The sequence below is a fragment of the Oryctolagus cuniculus genome, chromosome 14 (assembly GCF_051225735.1).
Source record: "Oryctolagus cuniculus isolate XC-2025 breed Fujian yellow rabbit chromosome 14, ASM5122573v1, whole genome shotgun sequence".
NCBI lineage: Eukaryota > Metazoa > Chordata > Mammalia > Lagomorpha > Leporidae > Oryctolagus > Oryctolagus cuniculus.
Window position 1 is genome coordinate 25,347,235 of NC_142880.1, and position 19,802 is coordinate 25,367,036.

Genomic DNA, 19,802 nt, shown 5'->3' on the forward strand with positions numbered 1-19,802 from the left:
ACATTTTTTTTTTAATTTTAAGTGGAGTACATGCTGGAGCTTTAAAAAGTACATGGCAAGTGGAATTAAAAGATAAGTTTATTTTGGCGGATGGAAAATTAATATGTATTATCCGTGAATCTTTTCCTATCTCTTGTATACCTGAATTTCAAGCTTCTGCACCAAAAACAAATTCATCTTTTAATTCCATTCCCAATAACTTTTTGAATAGTACCTGCATATATGTGAAAGAGACTAGAAAGGGAGAGAGAGAACCATGAGATCTGCTCCGAGACAGAAATGATTGACAAGAAGGAAAGATTCTCCCTGCTCCAGATTCCATAGTGCCTTCTTCCTTTTCAGGTAAAGGAGAGGGGTTGAGATGGGCTGAGCGGTTCTTGTTGAGGAAGAGGAAAGCTGGTCTTTTCTTCTGAATGCAGAGGACTAACACTGGTAGACCTTTGTGTTATACACTAATGCACTTTTAAAGCGGCTGTTTTTAAAATCAGAGATTGGGAACAGAAAGGGTTCTGGGTGTGAACCGAAGGGATCTTCTGGCCCAGCCCCTCTGTTTTACAGAAGTGAAAATCAGTATTCAGAAAGGTACCTGACTTGCCTAAGGTGGTAAATCTTCTAGTCCATTGCTATTAAAAACTAAAGGAATTTAATTTTTGTTGGATTTCTTGTTTGTGTCTGTGCCCGAGTTCATGCCCTAACTATATCAAACAAGTAATGGAGTCCATGTTTTTAAAAGTCCTTTGAGCCATAGTTAGAAAGAAAACGAACTCCTGCACAGTGGAATGAGTCTGAATGAAGATTACAGTGGTTTACCTCATCTCATTTGTGTCTTTTCATTCTGATGTATCAAGTGATCCTTTTCCTTATCATGTAGGTTTTTTCCTGTATTAGGTTGCTTGATAATTCCACTGATTTCAGGAGAATTATAGTGAAATGTTCTTCTGTACTCTTCATTATGTACAAGCAGCTTGCCGTGAGTCATGTGAATGATTTTAGGGACCATTCAGTACCTCTCAAATGATCCAAAAGAAACCTATTATCCAGCAGTGTATTTGCTCTTGCCGATTGCTTTACGTAAGTAAAGCTTCCTGATTCTTTGACTTCCTGGATTTCAACTTCGTTAATCATCTTCAGTATGGAAGACTAAATAGTACCTAGTTATCTCGTTCCTTCTATAGGACACCTGTTTATTTTAATACCCAAGTACCCCTTAAGCATCAGGAATTTGATTTTCAATCATTTGGTTCTGAAAAATATGCAAGTCACTACAGTATCATTTATGTTAAATAATATACTCAGAATATTTTTTGCTTAACAATTGTTTTTAAAAATGTATTGCTTAAAAATGTGGATATTCTAAAAGGTACCTCTACATTGAACAATGTAGTATTTAACTTCAGTGATGTCTTTTTTGTTGGAAAAAACCTTACCTACACACAATTTAGCTTTGCAAATTTTGCATTTGTAATACAGTTGCTTTTTGAGAAAATCTACTTTACCTTCACTTAACCCTTTGTAACTCATGTTTTTTAATCACTCATAATTATTAACTCCTTTCATCAACATAGTCAGAGCTACTTAGTCATCAGCTAATTAATTCCATTGAGTTAGCAGCAATTAGCATTTCGCTTTTAACTAAAGTGAATTGAATGGAAAAAATGAAGTTACTTGCACATTGGCTCACACAGAAATTAGGATATACAATTCAGTGGCAGTGAGGTCTGGGTCAGGGCCTTGGCAACACCTGCCATGGTGTTATCATCCTGATCACACACATTCTAACAGATTTCGGACCCTGCATGCTGCCCCTCACTGCTCTCCTCTTGGCCCAAGCTACTTGCTTATTGTGTTCTAGGAATTCTGGAAAAAGGAGGAAGTTTCTGGAGAGCGGTGCAAGATTTGAATATTCCATTTCCCATTTATTACTAACTCTTTTTGTTTTAGCTGACTTGCAAATCGGAAAGGATACGTACATAACCTTAAAAAAGTATTTCACAAAAACCACCCAGACAATATTTCACAATGTCCACAGAGTGTTCGATTGAAACAAACAATTGAACCTTCTTATACAGCCTGCAGAGACCTTCCAAGCTCCCTGTACCCGGACAGGAACATCTTCTCCTGTCCCACACTCTTGCAGCCCAATTCCTTGCAAGCATTTTGTATCATTTCTCAATGGAAGGGTGTTGTAGCCTGGGTGAAGAACTGAAAGTCGAGTAAGATATGTTTAGTAAACAGAGACCCTTCTGCCCTGATACTTTATCTGTCATTGAAAGACTTGCTTAAGGAAGAGGATAATTTGGGTCATCAAGGATTTCAGCGTTTTTCTATTAATGTAGTAGTAACAGCGTTTATATACTACGTTTCAATCTAGAAGTGCTTTATAAGTATTTCTTTATTTCTCTTCATGCCACATTACAATATAAACATACTGAATGGCTGAAAAGTAATGCCAAATCAAATATATGAGCTATGATGTTCAGAGTATATTCCTTACTTGATAATTAGATGTTTTGGAATTATTTTGTGTCAAAAGAATGAAAATGCAACACAGAATAGTGGGATAGTAAATTAATTTGTTGAAGATAATTGGGTTGAAAGTGTAGACACTGGCTTTAGGTTGAGTGTCAAAAACATATATTCCAATTAAATGACAGCTTATGCATAATATAAACTTCCTGCTTGCAAAACGAAATTGGATGGTTTTGCTGCCAAGTTCTGTTTCTTTGTTTATCCTTCATGAGAATGTAGAAGTTTAAGTTAAACAAAAGAAGGATAGCACACTGTTGGGAAAATTGGTTGAGAATTCCAAAGAGGGTAAAATGTAAACTTCATTTTATACATGTGTTCTTCAAAAAGTTCATGGAGAATGGATTAAAAGGTAAGCTGATTGAGGTGCAAAAAAAATGTTTTCATTATATACATTTTCTTTGAACTTTTTGAAGAGCCATTGTATATAAAAATACCATCAAGACTATTCAAAAAATCCTAATAGAACATTTAATGAGAAATAGATTTTCAGCTTCCTATTTAAAATTCAATTTATAAGGGTTTCTTGGATCAAAACACTTGAAGCCCTTATTCATTCCATTATTTATTTTATCTAGGACTTTCTGCATGGTTCCTAGACATGTGCAAGTTCATTCTGGCTTCAGTGGAAAGAACAGACAATAATTGGGAGCATGCAAAAGGAAACTCATTATCATTTTAAAAACAGATGTGCCAGATAAAGAAATGAAAAGTGGTTGATAAGATTTTTGGCTGGGAGAAATAGGAAATTAAAAAAAAAAATTATTTCTTAGTAACTAATATTTAAAGCTGTCCAAAGCCCAATTGCTTGGTTTTAACCCAAGCACAACTTTTTCAGAAAGACAAATAAAAGTTTGCATATGACATGAACATAGCCACAGAGGTTTAAAGCAGTATCTCAGGAAGAGGACACAATTCAGGGATGTATGTTTCTGGTTCTGAGTGTTCATTCCCTGAGTGCCTTAGATTTTTGAAATTCCTGGAGCTGTACCTTTGATCCCTGCACTTTTCTGTATATGATAGTCCAATAGCAAGTTCAAAAACCAATGAGGCCGGCGCCATGGCTCACTAGGCTAATCCTCCACCTGTGGCGCGGCACACGGAGTTCTAGTCCCGGTCCGGGCGTCAGATTCTGTCCCAGTTGCTCCTCTTCCTGTCCAGCTCTCTGCTGTGGCCCGGGAAGGCAGTGCAGGATGGCCCAAGTGCTTGGGCCCTGCACCCACATGGGAGACCAGGAGGAAGCACCTGGCTCCTGGCTTCGGATCAGTGCGGTGCGCCGGCCGCAGCGCGCCAGCCGCAGCGGCCATTGGAGGGTGAACCAACCGGCAAAGAAAGACCTTTCTCTCTGTCTCTCTCTCTCACTGTCCACTCTGTCAAAACAAAACAAAAACAATGATTTTTAAACCCAGCACCCTGGTTTGTTTTATTTTTCTTTTTTCTTTTTTGAAACTATGGTATTTACCTAGGATTTTTTAACTTCCTTGGAATTCTAACTCGAGCAAGTTCATGGTTCTGGGAGAAGAAATAATGTAAATCATTAACTGAGCTGCAGACTCTTTCCCCCCCTTTGCATTCATAAAAGATGGAAACAGGAAAGTGCTCCAACATCAGCTGTGCGGTAACATCACCTTCATGCAGGGGGATTATGAAAGCAGGTTGGTGAGCCTGCCTGCCTGCCTTCCATTTGATCTCTTTGGGGAACAGCGCAGGCCGTCATTTGTGAAAGTCGTCTTCATGCAGGATGGATAAATGCATTTTCTCTTTCTTGCCACGAGGCAAATGGAAGCTAGTAATTTCTAGTCCCATAGCTGTGAATACAAAATCAAAAGAGGCTAACTTGCTGTGGTGACAGCTTCAAAAGGAATTCTTTTTTGAAGATTTTTTTTCCGCAGTGCTGGTTTATTTAGCACTGAAGCCTGTCTACCCAGCCAGCTTTCAGCAGCCTCCAGGAAAACCTCTGTGTAGCTCGTGTCTTGTATTCATAGTGCCCTGCTTTCAGTTCTGTTTTGCTAAGCAGACACACTTTTGCCATGACGGCTTAAGGTGCTAGTGTTTAATGAATAGAGACTATTTTACCCTGATGTTTCTGTAACTGCAGAGTCCTGAATGCTCTGAGAAAAGTGCTTCCAGGCATCCAGAAATTCTCTAGGAGAAATGGGATAACTGAAATTCTGTTTTAAAGAATTCCTAATTAAAAAAAAAAAAGAAAAGAAAGCTTAGGATGGGCATTTTCCAGTTACTTTGGAAGGTCATCTCCTTTCTGAGCACTTGAAGTGACTTTGGGACCTGCATTTATAATCCAGGTATTATCAAGAAAAAAGGTTTATATTAAGTTGCATTCAAACCTGGATTCCTGGGTTGCCTGTGCCAACAGTGAACACAAAATCAGACCCAAGTCTGCTGGTTCCTCAGTTGGGTTCATTTCCTATTTACTTCGTATGTGTGTGTGTGTCCCTACCTCTGCAGCAAGGTTTCAGTTGTACAGAAATCTCTCTCTCTCTCTCTCTCTCTCTCTCTCCCTCTCCCTCTCCCTCTCTCCCCCTCTCCCCCTCACCCCCTCTCTCCCTCTCTCTCTCTTACGTAATATAGCACAACTGTGTAGAAATATCCTTAAAAAAAAAAAAGGCAGACATGACCCAATTGACACAACTGTCAGAAATGTGTTCCAATGCCAACGACTGGTCAGGTGGTGATTAATTCTTTCAATTATTTCTTGTCCTGGAAAGTCTTTATTTCACCTTCATTTATGAAAAAGAACTTCTCCAGGCAAAGTATTCTGGGTTGAAGCTAACTGTGTTGGATCTATTAAGAGACCTCAATTTTCAGTTCTCCTAAGGGGTTTTCAAGAAAATTTTAATTATATGAAATTTTTCCCTGACTTTAGAAATTAATCCCCAAATAATCTCATACTCTCAATCGCCTTGGGAGCCATGATTTAGTCTCAGCAAAACATCATCTGCGCCATTAATTTAATGTTGTTAATTTAGAACAAAGAACCATAAGGTGAAGATCGAGACAGCTTAGTATTCAGATACTTATTTCAGTACTGCATACGTATGTTATTGCAGAATCATTGGTGATTACTGTGGTGTTCCTGACTCATCTTTCTCTGTGTGTACAGGGCAGGGAAGGACAATTAGCTTTAAATTGGGTTCAGCTAACTCGGGGAGGGTGGAAGGATATTGGTTTCCAAATTTTCTAGAATAAATTTTCATCATTAAAGATAATCATTCCTGATTTTCAAAAGACTTGGCAGTGGTTCCAGAACTTCCTTAAGGGATAGATCCATCTTCCAAAACTGTGACCGGGGATAGTTGGAAACAGGGATGTGTGCTTCGTGCTTTCTCTTCTTGGGAGAGTATAAGGAATGAAACCCACTCTACCACTGTCTTTCTGTAGGACTTTTCCAATTAGAGGGATACAGTATATAACAACACAGAGGTTCCCTCAGGATCAATGGTTAACCTCTCCTTTTATAGAAGCAGGAAACGACCAGGACAAGATGAGCTCATGAAGTCTAGAGGGATATCTCTAGAGAGGAGAAGTAGGAAAGACCAACAGACTTCTAAAAACCTAGGAGTAATAAGTTATTATCATGCATTATTCCACATACTTACTTTACTACTTAGCTATGAATCCAAGCAGGAAGGACAAGCTATTATTAGAAAAGCAAGCTAAATAGTTTGGGATGGATAACCTCATATCCCATGCATTCACCTCCCATTAAGAGAATTGAGCTTCCTGCTTAAGTGGTTGTCCTTAAGTACCGTTGGTTACTTATCCATTCTTGCTTAATTCCTTTATCTTAGCTTCAGGATATTTCACAGATGAAATGTCTTGGAAGTCTCTAAGAGACTGAACTCTTTTTTTTTTTCAGGTAAATATATGTATTAAACATTAACTTTGGAGAATTAGATTTGATAGCCAGCTGTGTCCTCAGTGAGTTGAAGTACTTTGGGCAACACTCGTCATTTCTGTAGCCTTTTTCCCCCTAGTCATAAAGTGCAAGAGTTGAACTCCATCATCTCCAAGGTCCCTTTCAGTTCTGACTTCTATGAGTATATAGATTTGATGAAATGCCTTGCTATGGTTATACATCTTTGCCTAAGCAGAGGAAAGCAATTTCTCAAAACAGGCAAGCCGAAACTCTTGTGGAACAGCCATCCAGTTTTCATCTCACTCAAGATTAGATTCTGATAAAATGCTGTTTTCAAGTCTCATCAAGTGTCTGGAAATACTCATTTCTTTCATGATCAGACCACTTTCCAGACATCTTCCCACTCAGCCACTGGCTCTCCAGTACTTCCCAGGGCTGTAATGTGCTTATCAGGCCTGACTAGAATTTACTATTTTATACTTTCTTTTTAAAAAATTGTTCTTTAAACTTCTTCACTGTAAATGTTTTCATCATTACAAAAGGTTCTGTATGGGGCTGGCGCTATAGCATAGTAGGTTAAACCTCCACCTGTGGCACCAGCATCCCATATGGGTAGTGGTTTATGTCCCGGCTGCTCCGCTTCTGATCCAGCTCCCTGCTGATAGCCTGGGAAAGCAGTGGAAGATGGCCCAAATGCTTGGGCCCCTGCATGCATGTAGTAGACCTGGAAGATGCTCCTGGCTTTGATCGGCCCCGCTCCAGCTGTTGATGCTATTTGTGGGGTGAACCAGCAGATGAAAGATCTCTCTGTATCCGTCTCTTCCTTTCTCTGTCTGTAGCTCTGTCTCTCAAATAAATAAATAAATCTTAAACCAAAAAAAAGTTCTGCATGTGAGCAAACTTCAAAAGTTCATGGAAAATTAATATTATCTCTTGATTCTATTATTCCACAAACATTTTGTAAGTTCCAGCACACATATGACATTGTTATGGAAAGTAATTACAGCCAGCACTGCGGCTCACTAGGCTAATCCTCCACCTTGTGGCGCCGGCACACCAGGTTCTAGTCCCGGTCCGGGCGCTGAATTCTGTCCCGGTTGCCCCTCTTCCAGGTCAGCTCTCTGCTGTGGCCAGGGAGTGCAGTGGAGGATGGCCCAAGTGCTTGGGCCCTGCACCCCATGGGAGACCAGGATAAATACCTGGCTCCTGCCATTGGATCAGCGCGGTGCGCTGGCCGCAGCGTGCCAGCCGTGGCGGCCATTGGAGGGTGACCCAACGGTAAATGAAGACCTTTCTCTCTGTCTCTCTCTCTCACTGTCTAACTCTGCCTGTCAAAAAAAAAAAAAAAAAAAAAAAGAAAGAAAGAAAAAGAAAAAAAGAAAGTAATTACATAATGAAATATCCCTCCCAATGTCATCTGATATCTATAATGTGAACAAAGTTTCCATCTCCATATTGTGAAAATAATTAACATAACATTTTACCTTACTGTGAGAGAAAGCAGTCATGAAAGATCTGTCTTGGGTTCATTTCTCTGTGTATACAGAATAACATCATTAACTAACGTCAAGTATTTCACCAGCAAGCCTAGGAGAGAGAATGAACTTGGACCTTTGATTGGTCAGTGATATATCCTTTATGGAATTTTGATGATGGTCAAGTGGGCTTCAGGCAGTCTGGGGGCTACATGTAGGTGGTAGCTACTTTTTTGCTCTTGACATAGAGTTCCTGGAAAAGAAACCCCTTGAGACAGGAGCAACATCAAGATGTTTTCTGTTGGAGAAACAAATGATTTCATAAGTGCTCTGATTAGAACCTTGTAGGGCTGGCTGTACCACTCCCTCAGTTCATTGAGCTATTTTTGGTAAGAAGAGGTTGATTTGCCATTAAAAATGCGAGAGTAAGGATACAAGCTTATGGGAGGAGACTGGGAGACCATGGGAGACTAGGCTGTTACTTTCTAGCATTTGCATCCAAGACACTGCACAGGGGCTGGGTTTCATGGGAGACCATGAACTTTTCCACCTATTCCTTTCCTCTCCTTGTTCATATTTTCTTTCACTCAACTTTTAGAATAAGTCTTTCCAACTGACTAGTTTAGACAGTGTATTATTTTTATATTTTGAGTTCATTTTTGTACATTTCTTAACTTCTCAATTCTGACTTCACTTTTTCATTACATATGGTAAAATTTTTTGTATTTTAATAGATTATTTGTTTTATTGACAAACAATAATTGTACATATTTACAGGGTATAATGTAATATTGCAACACATGCATAAATTTTAATTATCAAATTAGGATAATTAGCATTCATTGCTTCATATATTCAAATTTTCTTTGTAGTTTGAACATTTGAAATCTTTCTTATAGCTATTTACAGTATGTTATTGTTAACTATTGTTAACCTGTTGTTAACTATTGTTACCTACTGTGCAATAGACAACAGAAGGATATTTTTACAATAAAGAAAAAAAATTTAATTCAATAAAAGTAAACCTTTCAGAGGTTTAATTTATATATATATGCACACAGAGAGAGAGAAATAGAAAGATAGATAGAAATAAACTAAATTAACTTTGCAGAAGAACCCAAGAATGATACCTCTTTTGCAAGCACTTAAGACATAATTATAGCTTATGAGACATAAGAATATCCTTTACATAATACACTAAAATGAAGTATATCTTTGAGAACAGGTTTTACTATTAACTCTCATAATCCAACTTGTTGAGGACAGAGGTCCTCTATGGGAAGTAAGTGCACAGTGATTCCTGTTGTTAATTTAACAATTAACACTCTTATGTATGATGTCAGTGACCACCTGAGGCTCTTAACATAAGCTGCCTAAGCTATGGGAACCTTTTGAATCCACAAACTCCATCAGTATTTAGACAGGGCCATAAGCAGAGTGGAAATTCTCTCCTCCCTTCAGAAAAAAAGTACATCCTTCTTTGATGACCGCTTCTTTCCACTGGGGTCTCACCCACAGAGGTTCTTCATGTAGGACACTTTTTGCCACAGTGTCTTGGCTTTCCATGCCTGAAATGCTCTCATGGTTGTTCCAGCCAGACCAGAATGCCATAGGGCTGATTCTTAGGTCAGAGTGCTACTTAAAGTGATTGTGTCTGTGAGGTTGCTGCATGGACTGCTTCCCATGTTGGAGCATTCACTCCTTTTTAATTCTATCTATTATTACCAGACACTTAATCCTATTTATATTATCACTTTAACATTTAATCTTACCTATGTGATCATTTTAACACTTAATCCTATCCATATGCTAACTTCAACACTTAAAAATGCTGTTTCTACCACCCAGCTTAAGGGGATTTGGGGACATGGCAAATTTTAAACTGTACCCTTAGAAGTAAGTCCATAGAAATATATGCAGAACTATACAGTTACGAACTTCATACACTTCACAATTACAACTTTAGGAACATGGTGATTCTTCCCACCTTGCCCACCTTCCCACCCACACTCCCACCCCCCTTCCTCCTCCCTCTCTTATTCCCTTTCTTATTTTTTATTAAGATCCATTTTTAATTAACTTTATACAAATATGATTATCTGTATGTTAAGTAAAGAGTTCAACAGATAGTATGAAAAATAAAAACAAAACAAGAAAAACCAACCAAAAAAAAAAAAAAAACTTGTTCCTCAATAGGATAGAGAGAAATGTCTTTCTTCTGTTGGTTCACCCCCCAAATGGCCACTGTGGCCAGCACTGCACTGATCCGAAGCCAGGAACCAGGTGCTTCCTCCTGGTCTCCCATGCTGGTGCAGGGGCCCAAGCACTTGGGCCATCCTCCACTGCCCTCCCGGGCCACAGCAGAGAGCTGGACTGGAAGAGGAGCAACCGAGACTAGAACCCGGCACCCATATGGGATGCTGGCGCTGCAGGCAGAGGATTCACCAAGTGAGCCATGGTGCTGGCCCCCATTAACATTTACTTTAAATAGCCAGGTGCCCTGTAATTAGGTGCTTATATGTTTATAATAGTCACTTTGTCCTATTGAATTGATCCCTTTATCACTACAAAGTGTCCTTCTTTGTCTCTGTTAACTGTTTTTATGTTAAAGCCTATTTTGCCTGATAATAGGATGGCTACACCAGCTCTTTTTTGGTTTCTTTTAGCATGGAATATCTTTTTCCATCTTTTCACTTTCAGTCTTTGTTGGTGAGATGTTTCTTGTAGGCAGCAAATAGATGAGGTTTTTTTTTTTTTTTCCCATTCAGCCAGTCTGTATCTTTTAACTGGAGAGTGGAGGACATTTACATTCAAGGTTACTATTTGATAAGTAACAACTTGGCCTTGCCATTTTTCCATAATTATTCCTGTTGTTTACTTTGTACTTTTACTGGGAGATTTTTTTCAATCTTCACCTTCTTTCATAGTGGTGACCACTCATTAACTGAAGACTAGATAAAGAAATTATGGAATATGTACACCATGGAATATTATACAGCAGTAAAAAAAACCCAAATCTGGTCATTTGCAACAAAATAGATGAAATTGGAAAATATCACACTTAGTGAAATAAGCCAGTTCCAAAGGGACAAATACCATATGTTTTCCCTGACCTGTGATAACTAATAGAGCACCTAAAAGGCAATCTATAGAAGTGAAATTAATATTTTGAGAAGCAATGACCTTGAACAGCCCTTGTTCTGACTGTTGATGGTAAGGCTGAACGAGTGGTGACAAATTCTTTCAATTTCTGTTTGTTATGGAAAGTCTTTATTTCACCTTCATTCCTAAATGAGAGCTTTGCAGTGTACATCATTCTGAGTTGACAGTTTTTTTCTCTTAAGACTTGGAATACATCTCACCATTCTCTACTCTCCTGTAGGGTTTCTGATAAGAAGTCAGCTGTGACTCCAATTGGAGATCCTCTGAAAGTAATCTGGCATTTCTCTCATGAACATTTTAGAATCTTTTCTTCATGTTTTACTATGGAGAGTTTGACTACAATGTGTTATGGTGAAGATCTTTTCTGGTCATATCTACTGGGAATTCTATGTGCTTCCTGTACTTAGATGTCCCTTTCTTCAAATTAGGCAAGTTTTCTGTTATTATGTCACTCAAAAGGCTTCATTTGAAGATATTTATAACCACTCATATCAGAGTTTTCCAAATTAAATAATAGCCATTTCTATATCATTGTTGTCTGTTTGCTTCATTCTTCAGAGTTTTTAAACACAAGTCACGGTGTTACTATTAACTATACTGCAAGAACACAGCACCTGATTTTCCTTTCAATCCTACATTTTTTCTTTCAATCCTACATTTTTTTCAACTATGTGTCATATCTTATAAGAAGTCAAGAACATCACACAATAAAGACTAAACAACTAAAAGTTCATGTAGTAATAGGAGATGATGAAATTTCTGGAGATTTGGGAGAAAAGAGCATTGAACTTCTGAACTTCTGTATCATAATGACTTGCAAATACAATTGAATTTTGAGATTGTCAATTCAGTGTGACAGAACATAAATCTTCATGGGAGCTGATTCACAAATATACACAGATTTGCAGTTAAAACTCTGCATGCTGTACAAAAAGTTCCAGAAATGAAAATACACAGAAGGAAAACTAGCAAACAAATACACCTAAAAACAATAGTAGACAGTTTCTGACTATTTTTTGTACTTCTCTTTGAGTACGAAAATTACTCGATAGAGACCATTCTAATAAAGAATGCTATCTAGTAGGAAGGTGCATTTTTAAAATCACACGGCAATAGCTACCTCGCATGATACTTATTAATAACATTCCTGATAATCTTACATTGATGGTAAATTTCAGCCGGAATGACAAATTTCTTTGATAGTTCCTCAGATGTGTTGATTTACTTATGAATATCTTCATTTTAAGTTATAGTAAAGAATGATCAGTCAAGTTGTGGAGATCAAAATGTGATTCACTTAGTTCTTTCAATGCAAAGATGCAATGAAAACCCAGGAGACAGTTTTCAGTGCACTTAGAACCTTTTGTTATATGGAGGGGGCGGGGGGGGGGGCAGACAGCAGACTATCCCCTGGCATTGTGTAATTATAAAGCTACAAAAATGAACATTCAGTGATTGGTATATATTACGTAAGTGCCAAGTTCTTATATGATCTTGTTACTCCATTGCATGGCCTCTGTGTACAGAGAATAAAACCCAGACTCTTCACCTATGTACCCGTGTGGCCTCTTCCTCTCCAGCCCACAGCCCCTTATCCTGATTTCCTGTGCTTCATCCACTTCATCCCTCCTTCTGTCCCAAAATCATGCCTGCTTTCTCCCAAGTTCTTGACCCTTCCTTTTATCTAGAATGTTCATCCCCAGATCTCCTTTTCCTCCAGGTGAAATGAAATGTATCTGAAATGGAATCTTTTTCTGATTGCAGTAGCTAAAGCAGCAGTCCACCATCCCATTAACCTGTTGAGTTCATTGTGTAGCATTGCCTTGATTACATTTTTGATATCTGCTTCCCTCTCTTTCCTACACCACACCGGCATTAGAAAGCATCAGCACCCAGACAGCAGGGAGGCTGAAGGGGTTGTTTTCACTGTAGCCCAGGTTGCAGAACACTGCTGGGGGTAGTGGTAGTTCCAGAACTATTAATGACATGAATGGATGATTCCTGTTTTTCAAGATAACGTTATAAGATAGGTATGGTTTTGTTATACATGTGAAAAATGTTTCAACCGAGTTGATTAGTAAGTCTCTGGAGTTTGGAATTCACCTGGTAGGAATGAATGGTGTTCTTGCTACCATTCTCTTCAATCACTGGAGATAGGTACATGCTTTTCATTTTCAAAGTAGGACAGACTAGGCAATGACACGCCAGTTCCCCATAGGCAACTGGTGTAATGCATTATCTTTCATTATATGTGTGTTCTTACAAAATGTTTCTTGTTTTGGGGGCATATTTTTATAATTTACATAACATTACACAAATTAAAAAGACCTGTCCATACATCTGGTCTATTCTTTTTCATTGATGCAGGGACATTCACAGTGGTACTGACCACATTCTTTGAATGCCTTTTTCTTGGTCAAGTGAAAATCATTGAAAGCCACTAGAAAAGAGTGTTCTCAAAATAAGTGGGTTTCTGAAAAAAAAAAAAAAGCAGTATTAAGTATCATTTCTATATTTAAAAGCATAGGCAAAAGTTGAGATAAACTTATGATTATTAATTATTATTTTACCATCTGTTTAAAACTTACTTAAAATTATGAAAAAAATAACTTAGTGAAATTATGATGAAAATAGGACCCCATTGAAATTGATGAAGGAGATTGCATAGAGATCCTTTTATAAAACGATAATGACAAAAAAAATAAAACTCAGGTGGTTAAATATAAAATGCCTATCATTTAATTTCTTTCTGTACTATTTTTGTTCAGATCAAAAATAATACTATATTGAGAAATTTCCTTTGTATTTGATTCCCAAAGTAGTAGCTATGATTTGCTGTACTTTCTCTCTAAGCTTTATCAGGGTGTATCAAAGTGCTTATCTTGTTAATTACCTGTTACTATAAATTTCTATATGGAGCTACCATATGATTTTCTAATGAAAATCAAGGCTAAAAGAAAAAAGTCCTTTAAAAATCCATTCCACATGCTATTTTTTAAATGTTTATCTATTTTTCATTTTATTTGAAAATTGGGGAGAGAGAAACAGAGAGAGAAAGAGAAACAGAGAGAGAAAGAGAAACAGAGCGAGATCTTTCATCCCCTGGTTCATTCCCCAAATACTCGCCACAGCCAAGGCTTGGCCAGGCTGAAGCCAGGAACCTGGAATTCAAGCCAGGTCTCCCATGTGGGTGGCAGAGTCCCAAGTACTCGAGCCTCCCAAGGTGTGCATCAGCAGGATGCTGAACTGGAAGCTGGCACTCTGATATGGGATGCAGTCATCCCAAAGGTGACAGCTGAACTGCTGGGCCAAATGCCCACCCCTCATCTTCTGTTATTTATTAGCACACTTCTGCATTTCTAGCATAAATCTGTCAATCTTGCATGCACACACAATATTTATTTGTATAAAAATCAACTCTCAATCAATGTTATTGAGATGTAAACTTTTATAATCACTCAGAGTAAGATGGGAAGTAGGAGAAGTTAGCATATGTAGAAATAAAAGGAGTGTGAGTTACTGTTCCTGGTTTCTGGTGAGAGGTCAGCAAGTTCAACAGAGATAAGAACTTGGATGAATATTTTGAACATGTATGTTATTTGAACTTGGGGAAGATAGAGAAAAAAGGAAACAAGAGGGCCTATTAAGAAGTATCTGAAGTATTATCGGCTAGGATAAAGAGATATGCACAAGTTCTGAGCCTAAGTTTGGGTGCAGAACTATTGAGGCTCAGGTGGGAATGAACATGACATAGAAAGGACGCAAAGTGAATCCGATAAATAAATTTGGACATTACAGATTCTAAAATTAGTGAAACTTTATAACCTCAGTTGTGGGTTTCTTCAGTTGTTGAAAAGTAGAAAAGCCAATCATTTGGGGCCCCATGGAGCAAACCACTTATTCCACCAGCTTTGTGTATGTTTGAACCATGTAGTTATATGTAGCTTTTATTCCATTTTATTTCTCATCTCTTTATTTGAAAGAGTTCCTCCTATTAGTTACGGCTGCTTTGTCTCCTGAGACTTCAAAGCATTTTGTTTGAATTTGTTTTGTATTAGAGTTACTTGCTTCTTAGGGGGAATTTTTTTCTTAATTTTCTCTGTAACAGCTCCTATTTCCAGCACTGTATTTAGCCTAGTTCCTTCCATGTAAGTTACAAAATAAGTATTTGTTAGTGAACCTTACTGCACAGAGAATAGCAAGCACTTTCTTTTGTAGCCATATGCCTCGTGTCTGTTATGTCTGCAGAAATACCAGTAAATTTGATGGTCAATTTGATGCTGAAGAAATACCACAGCCTGAATGATATAATAGTTCTGTTGTTGCTGTTTCGATGCCTCAGTGACTCAAGGAGTTAATGATTAGGAAACTACTCCATAAACCATAAAGCTCGGTGCAGGCGAAACACAGTTGGGTGTTTTTGAGAGTATTCAGTCGTAATCGTTTAAGATTTGTTAGATTGGAGCTCATTTTTCACATCTTCGTATGTAAGCTGTGTTTGTATGTGTTTACAGACAATCACAAGGACTGTTCTGGTGTGTCCATACATCTCACACGGCAGCCGTAAGTACTCAGTCTTCCTGAGTGAGCAACGACTTTAAGATCTTGGAGAATTTGAAAGGAGAAAAGTCACTGTATTGTGTATCTGTATTGTTTATCCCAAACCCAAATTGACTGAGGTAAAGCACTGAATATGCGCTATCTCAGTGTCCTGTGGGTCAGGAATCGGAGCACTGCTTAGCTGGTCCTCTGGCCAGTGGTCTCACCCGGAGGCTGCGGTGACATCAGTCATCTGGAGGCTCCATTAGGGAGGAGCCACTTCCAAGATGACTCGGTGGTTATAAACAGGGACATTCACAATATGACTGCAGGCTTCCATCACAGAATAAATATGCAAAAACCTAAGAGAAGGCAAAGCCATGGAGGCCTGAATGTTCTTGTAACCTGATCTTAGAAGTGAGAAAGCATCCCTTTGCCACTTTCTATTTGTGAGAAGTAAGTTACTTCAGTTATTTTGACCCAGACTCAATGGGCTGTGTGTGTGTGTGTGTGTGTGTGTGTGTGTGTGAAAGAGAGACAGACACAGGGAGAGAGAGGGAGAGAGAAAAGTGGGGGTTGGGGGAGATGATAAGGGCCTGGCCCACATTCTTGTAGAGATTGACAAGTCCCAAATCATAAAGTGAAGCTAGAAATTGAGGGAAAGTTTGATGTTACATTCTTGAGTATAACTGCCGTTTGTAGATCAAGTCCCTCCTTCACAGGGGATCTCAGTGTTTTTCCCTTCAGCTGATGGGAGAGGTCCAACCACGTATGGAGAATAACCTGCTTTATTCAGAGTCTGGTGTCAGTGTTAATCACATCTGTGATACTAATATCAATACCTTCCCAGCAGCACCCAGACCCATGTTTGACCACAGCACCAGGCACAGTAGCCTAGCCAAGCTGATAAACGAAATTTACCATCACAGGAACCTATAGTCTGCCTTAGCAAGAAAAGAAGTGATTCTTAAGAAAAAACTATGTATAAAGGTACCTCAAAAAGTTCATGGAGATGGAATTAAACGATAAGTTTATTTTGGTGCAAAAGTTTTTGAAATCTATGCATAGTAGTTTTTGAATAACATGTATTTTTCATGAACTTTTTGAAGACTTACAACATATAATCTACCTGTTTGTCCATATTATTTCATTTTAACATCTTACAAGAAACATATTTTATACATTGACTCTGATAATCGAGAACAGTGTTACTTTTTCTACAGACAGCCTTTAATTGCTGGCATGTACCTTATGATGTCTGTTGATACTGTTATACCAGCAGGAGAGAAAGGTGAGTTGTCATCATTTATTATTTACCATCACCTCCTTACCTGATTCATAGGAATCAATTTGCAATATATTTTATAAACTTTTTAAAAGACCAAGATTTTTGACTCCCTGAAAAATAAACCAATTCTTTATCGTCCTTGGATTTAAAATAGATTTTTGTGTTACCCTAATCCAAGGGTTTATTGCTTTTCCATTCTCTATTTATTGAGCTTCTAAGAATTGAGCCCCAGGGGTAGGTAGGAGGTTATATAATTAAAGAATAAATCTTGAGTATTTTACCAGTCAATCATCCATTCTTTAGATGCAAAAGACAAAGTGCTTTGTGTACAGCACACTAACTACTGCACAGAAAGATTCAAAAACCAGGAGCCCAGCTAATCCATCACCTGCTCAGTCTTTGAACTTAGAGAAACTGAGTTTTGTTTCCCTACTTTTAAAATGGTGAAAGTGATAGCAGATTTTCCAAAGTTGGCAAAAAGCTATGAGAGTAGGAATATTGTTTACCAATGTTTCTGAATTTCCTCTAGTGAAAGCACCATATTAAATTTTTTATTGGGAATTTTTAGAAGTCAATGACCAGTATGGCCTTTTTGTTACTGTTCATTCATCTATTATAAAATAAATACTTTTGAATATCTATGTATTAGATTATAAAAAAGGAAAAGTATCTGAAATGCTCCCTTCTCAACAGGAACTGTTAAATCTAGCGATCCAAGGTGTTTGCTTTTGAAATTTTTCAAAAATCCTTTTTTTCCAAAAGTAAAATAAAATCAGTTTATAAGTTTTTAACTGGATGCAATTGAAGATAAAGGTAACACATTAAGCCTGCATTTTCACTGACAGGGTATTTTGATTTCAACCTGATCATTTTGCTTATCAGTAAAATGAAAACGCAAGCCAAGTGGTTCTTATTTTATCTTCATAAAATGGCTGCCATAGAATAGGTGTTTAATGTCTCCTGAGCACGTGATGGACTGTGTGTTGGCTACATTAGGAAACGCCAATGCCTATCATCTTGTGAATTCTCTATTCACAGTTTTAACCAAGAATATCATTTTCTAGAATAGTGACTTTTTCTGTGCTTTTGGTTTTCACAGTGGTAAATTCTGACATTTCATGCCATTATAAGAAGTATCCAATGCATGTGTTTGCCTACAGAGTGCACACTCACCATTTAGGTAAGAACGTAAACAGTGTGTTAAATTATTGATTTCTGCCATTGTGATTTCTATTATGTAGTGTAAAATGTATGTATATTTGGCCTTTGATCTGTTCCAGTGAAAGAGATTTTGCACTGCATCTTGGCTTTTTTTAGGCTGTCTCATCATACCGTTTTCATTGAGATACTTAGCATTTTGGGTTCTGAAACTATTTAGATTATGTTATAAAATAGGAAAGTAAATATGCCTTTTGTGTTTGAGTACCTTATGTGATTACATTTGTGTTTATTACAGGGAAGGTAGTAAGTGGGTACAGACTAAGAAATGGACAGTGGACACTGATTGGACGCCAGAGTCCGCAGCTGCCACAGGTGTGTGGAATCTCTTCAATTTTCAGAGAAAAAACCATCAGAGAAAGTAGAAATCTTTATACAACCTTTGTGAATTTCTCTAGAATCTAAACATCTCTACCTCTGTTTTTACTGAGTATCTGAGCTGTATAACCTCTTTTTTTTTCTTTTTTACAATTTCCAATTTGGGACTTTGCTTGTTGATTCTCTCCATATATTCTGATCACTTTTGTGGATGCTTTTCTATCCTACTGTGCAGTCTCAATGTTTCAAAGAGCTCCTGTGTTACTACCTTTATTCCCATTTCTATAGGATGCATTTGTTAATAGTATTGTTTCTTCATTCAAAGTTTGGTATTCTTGTCATAAATAGAATTAATTAATTAAAGGTAAACCTCTTTTGTAGTATTTTGTTTATGTTTAATTTTGGGGTAATGTGTAATATTCGTACACCTTGATGGGGCTTGGTGCAGTGTTTCAACAGGTGCATATGGTATCAGCTGATCACATCAGGCAGTTTGTATCCCTGCTTCCTCACCCTTCCTCAGTGTTAGAGACCACCAGCTCTTCTCTGCCAGTTCTTTGTATGGTTCTGTGTTCACCCCATTATAATGTGGAATGTTAGAACCTACATATCTGAAGGAAATGAAATGAGCATATGAAAGAGATACCTGCACTCCCATGCTCATACAGCATTGTTTGCAAATCCAGGATGTGGAATCAATCTAGATGTCCATCAGTGGGTGAACACATAAAAAAAATGTGGTATCTGAATATGCACAATAGAATCTTATTCAGCCATAAAGGATGAAATCCTGTCATGTGTAGTAAAATGAATGGAACTGAGATACTGTGTTAAGTGAAATAAGCCAGGCATAGAAAAACAAATACCACATGTTGTCTATCATACGCATAAGTTTTTTAAAAGTTGACATAAACTTAGAATAGTTATTACCAGAGCCTGGCAAGGGGATTCAGGAGGAGAGAGGGTTATTGGATAAGGGCCACCAAAAAAAAAGTCAAATAGAAGTAAAATGTGAGCTCTTTTGATGAAGCCGAGTGTTTCTGTCTGTTTGTCTGTCTTCATCTGCTCCTCCCAGAGTGCTCCAGGTATCACATTATTATTATTATGTTTGCTTCTGGGTTTTACTGTTGATTTTGTGACTCCTTGTGTTTGTCTTCCTGTAGGCTTTCTACCCTGTGGAACACCCAGTTGATGTTAGTTTTGGTGACATCCTGGCAGCAAGATGCGTGTTCACTGGTGAGGGAAGGACAGAAGCCACGCACATTGGGTATGGCTCTGCACATCCTGTGGTTCAAAGAGGTTTCACTGTGAAGAGACGTGACGATAGGTCGCAGTTACCTTTGAGAATTAATTGCATGTTCTTTGACCTTGTTGTGTATGTGTGTATGTGCCAACACAC

At 38.0% G+C, this 19,802-nt stretch overlaps 1 protein-coding gene across 6 annotated transcripts in view; it reads left to right on the forward strand.

Moving 5' to 3' along the window:
* The window catches only part of PAM (peptidylglycine alpha-amidating monooxygenase), a 342,095-nt gene that overhangs the window by 235,853 nt on the left and 86,440 nt on the right, over positions 1-19,802 (forward strand). For all 6 annotated transcript variants that reach the window (XM_089313069.1, XM_051853950.3, XM_051853946.3 and 3 more), the window contains 5 exons: positions 15,555-15,603; positions 16,803-16,870; positions 17,967-18,047; positions 18,324-18,400; positions 19,567-19,670. In XM_089313069.1, the coding sequence (XP_089169195.1) occupies positions 15,555-15,603; positions 16,803-16,870; positions 17,967-18,047; positions 18,324-18,400; positions 19,567-19,670 (379 nt within the window). The remainder of the gene's footprint in view (positions 1-15,554; positions 15,604-16,802; positions 16,871-17,966; positions 18,048-18,323; positions 18,401-19,566; positions 19,671-19,802) is intronic.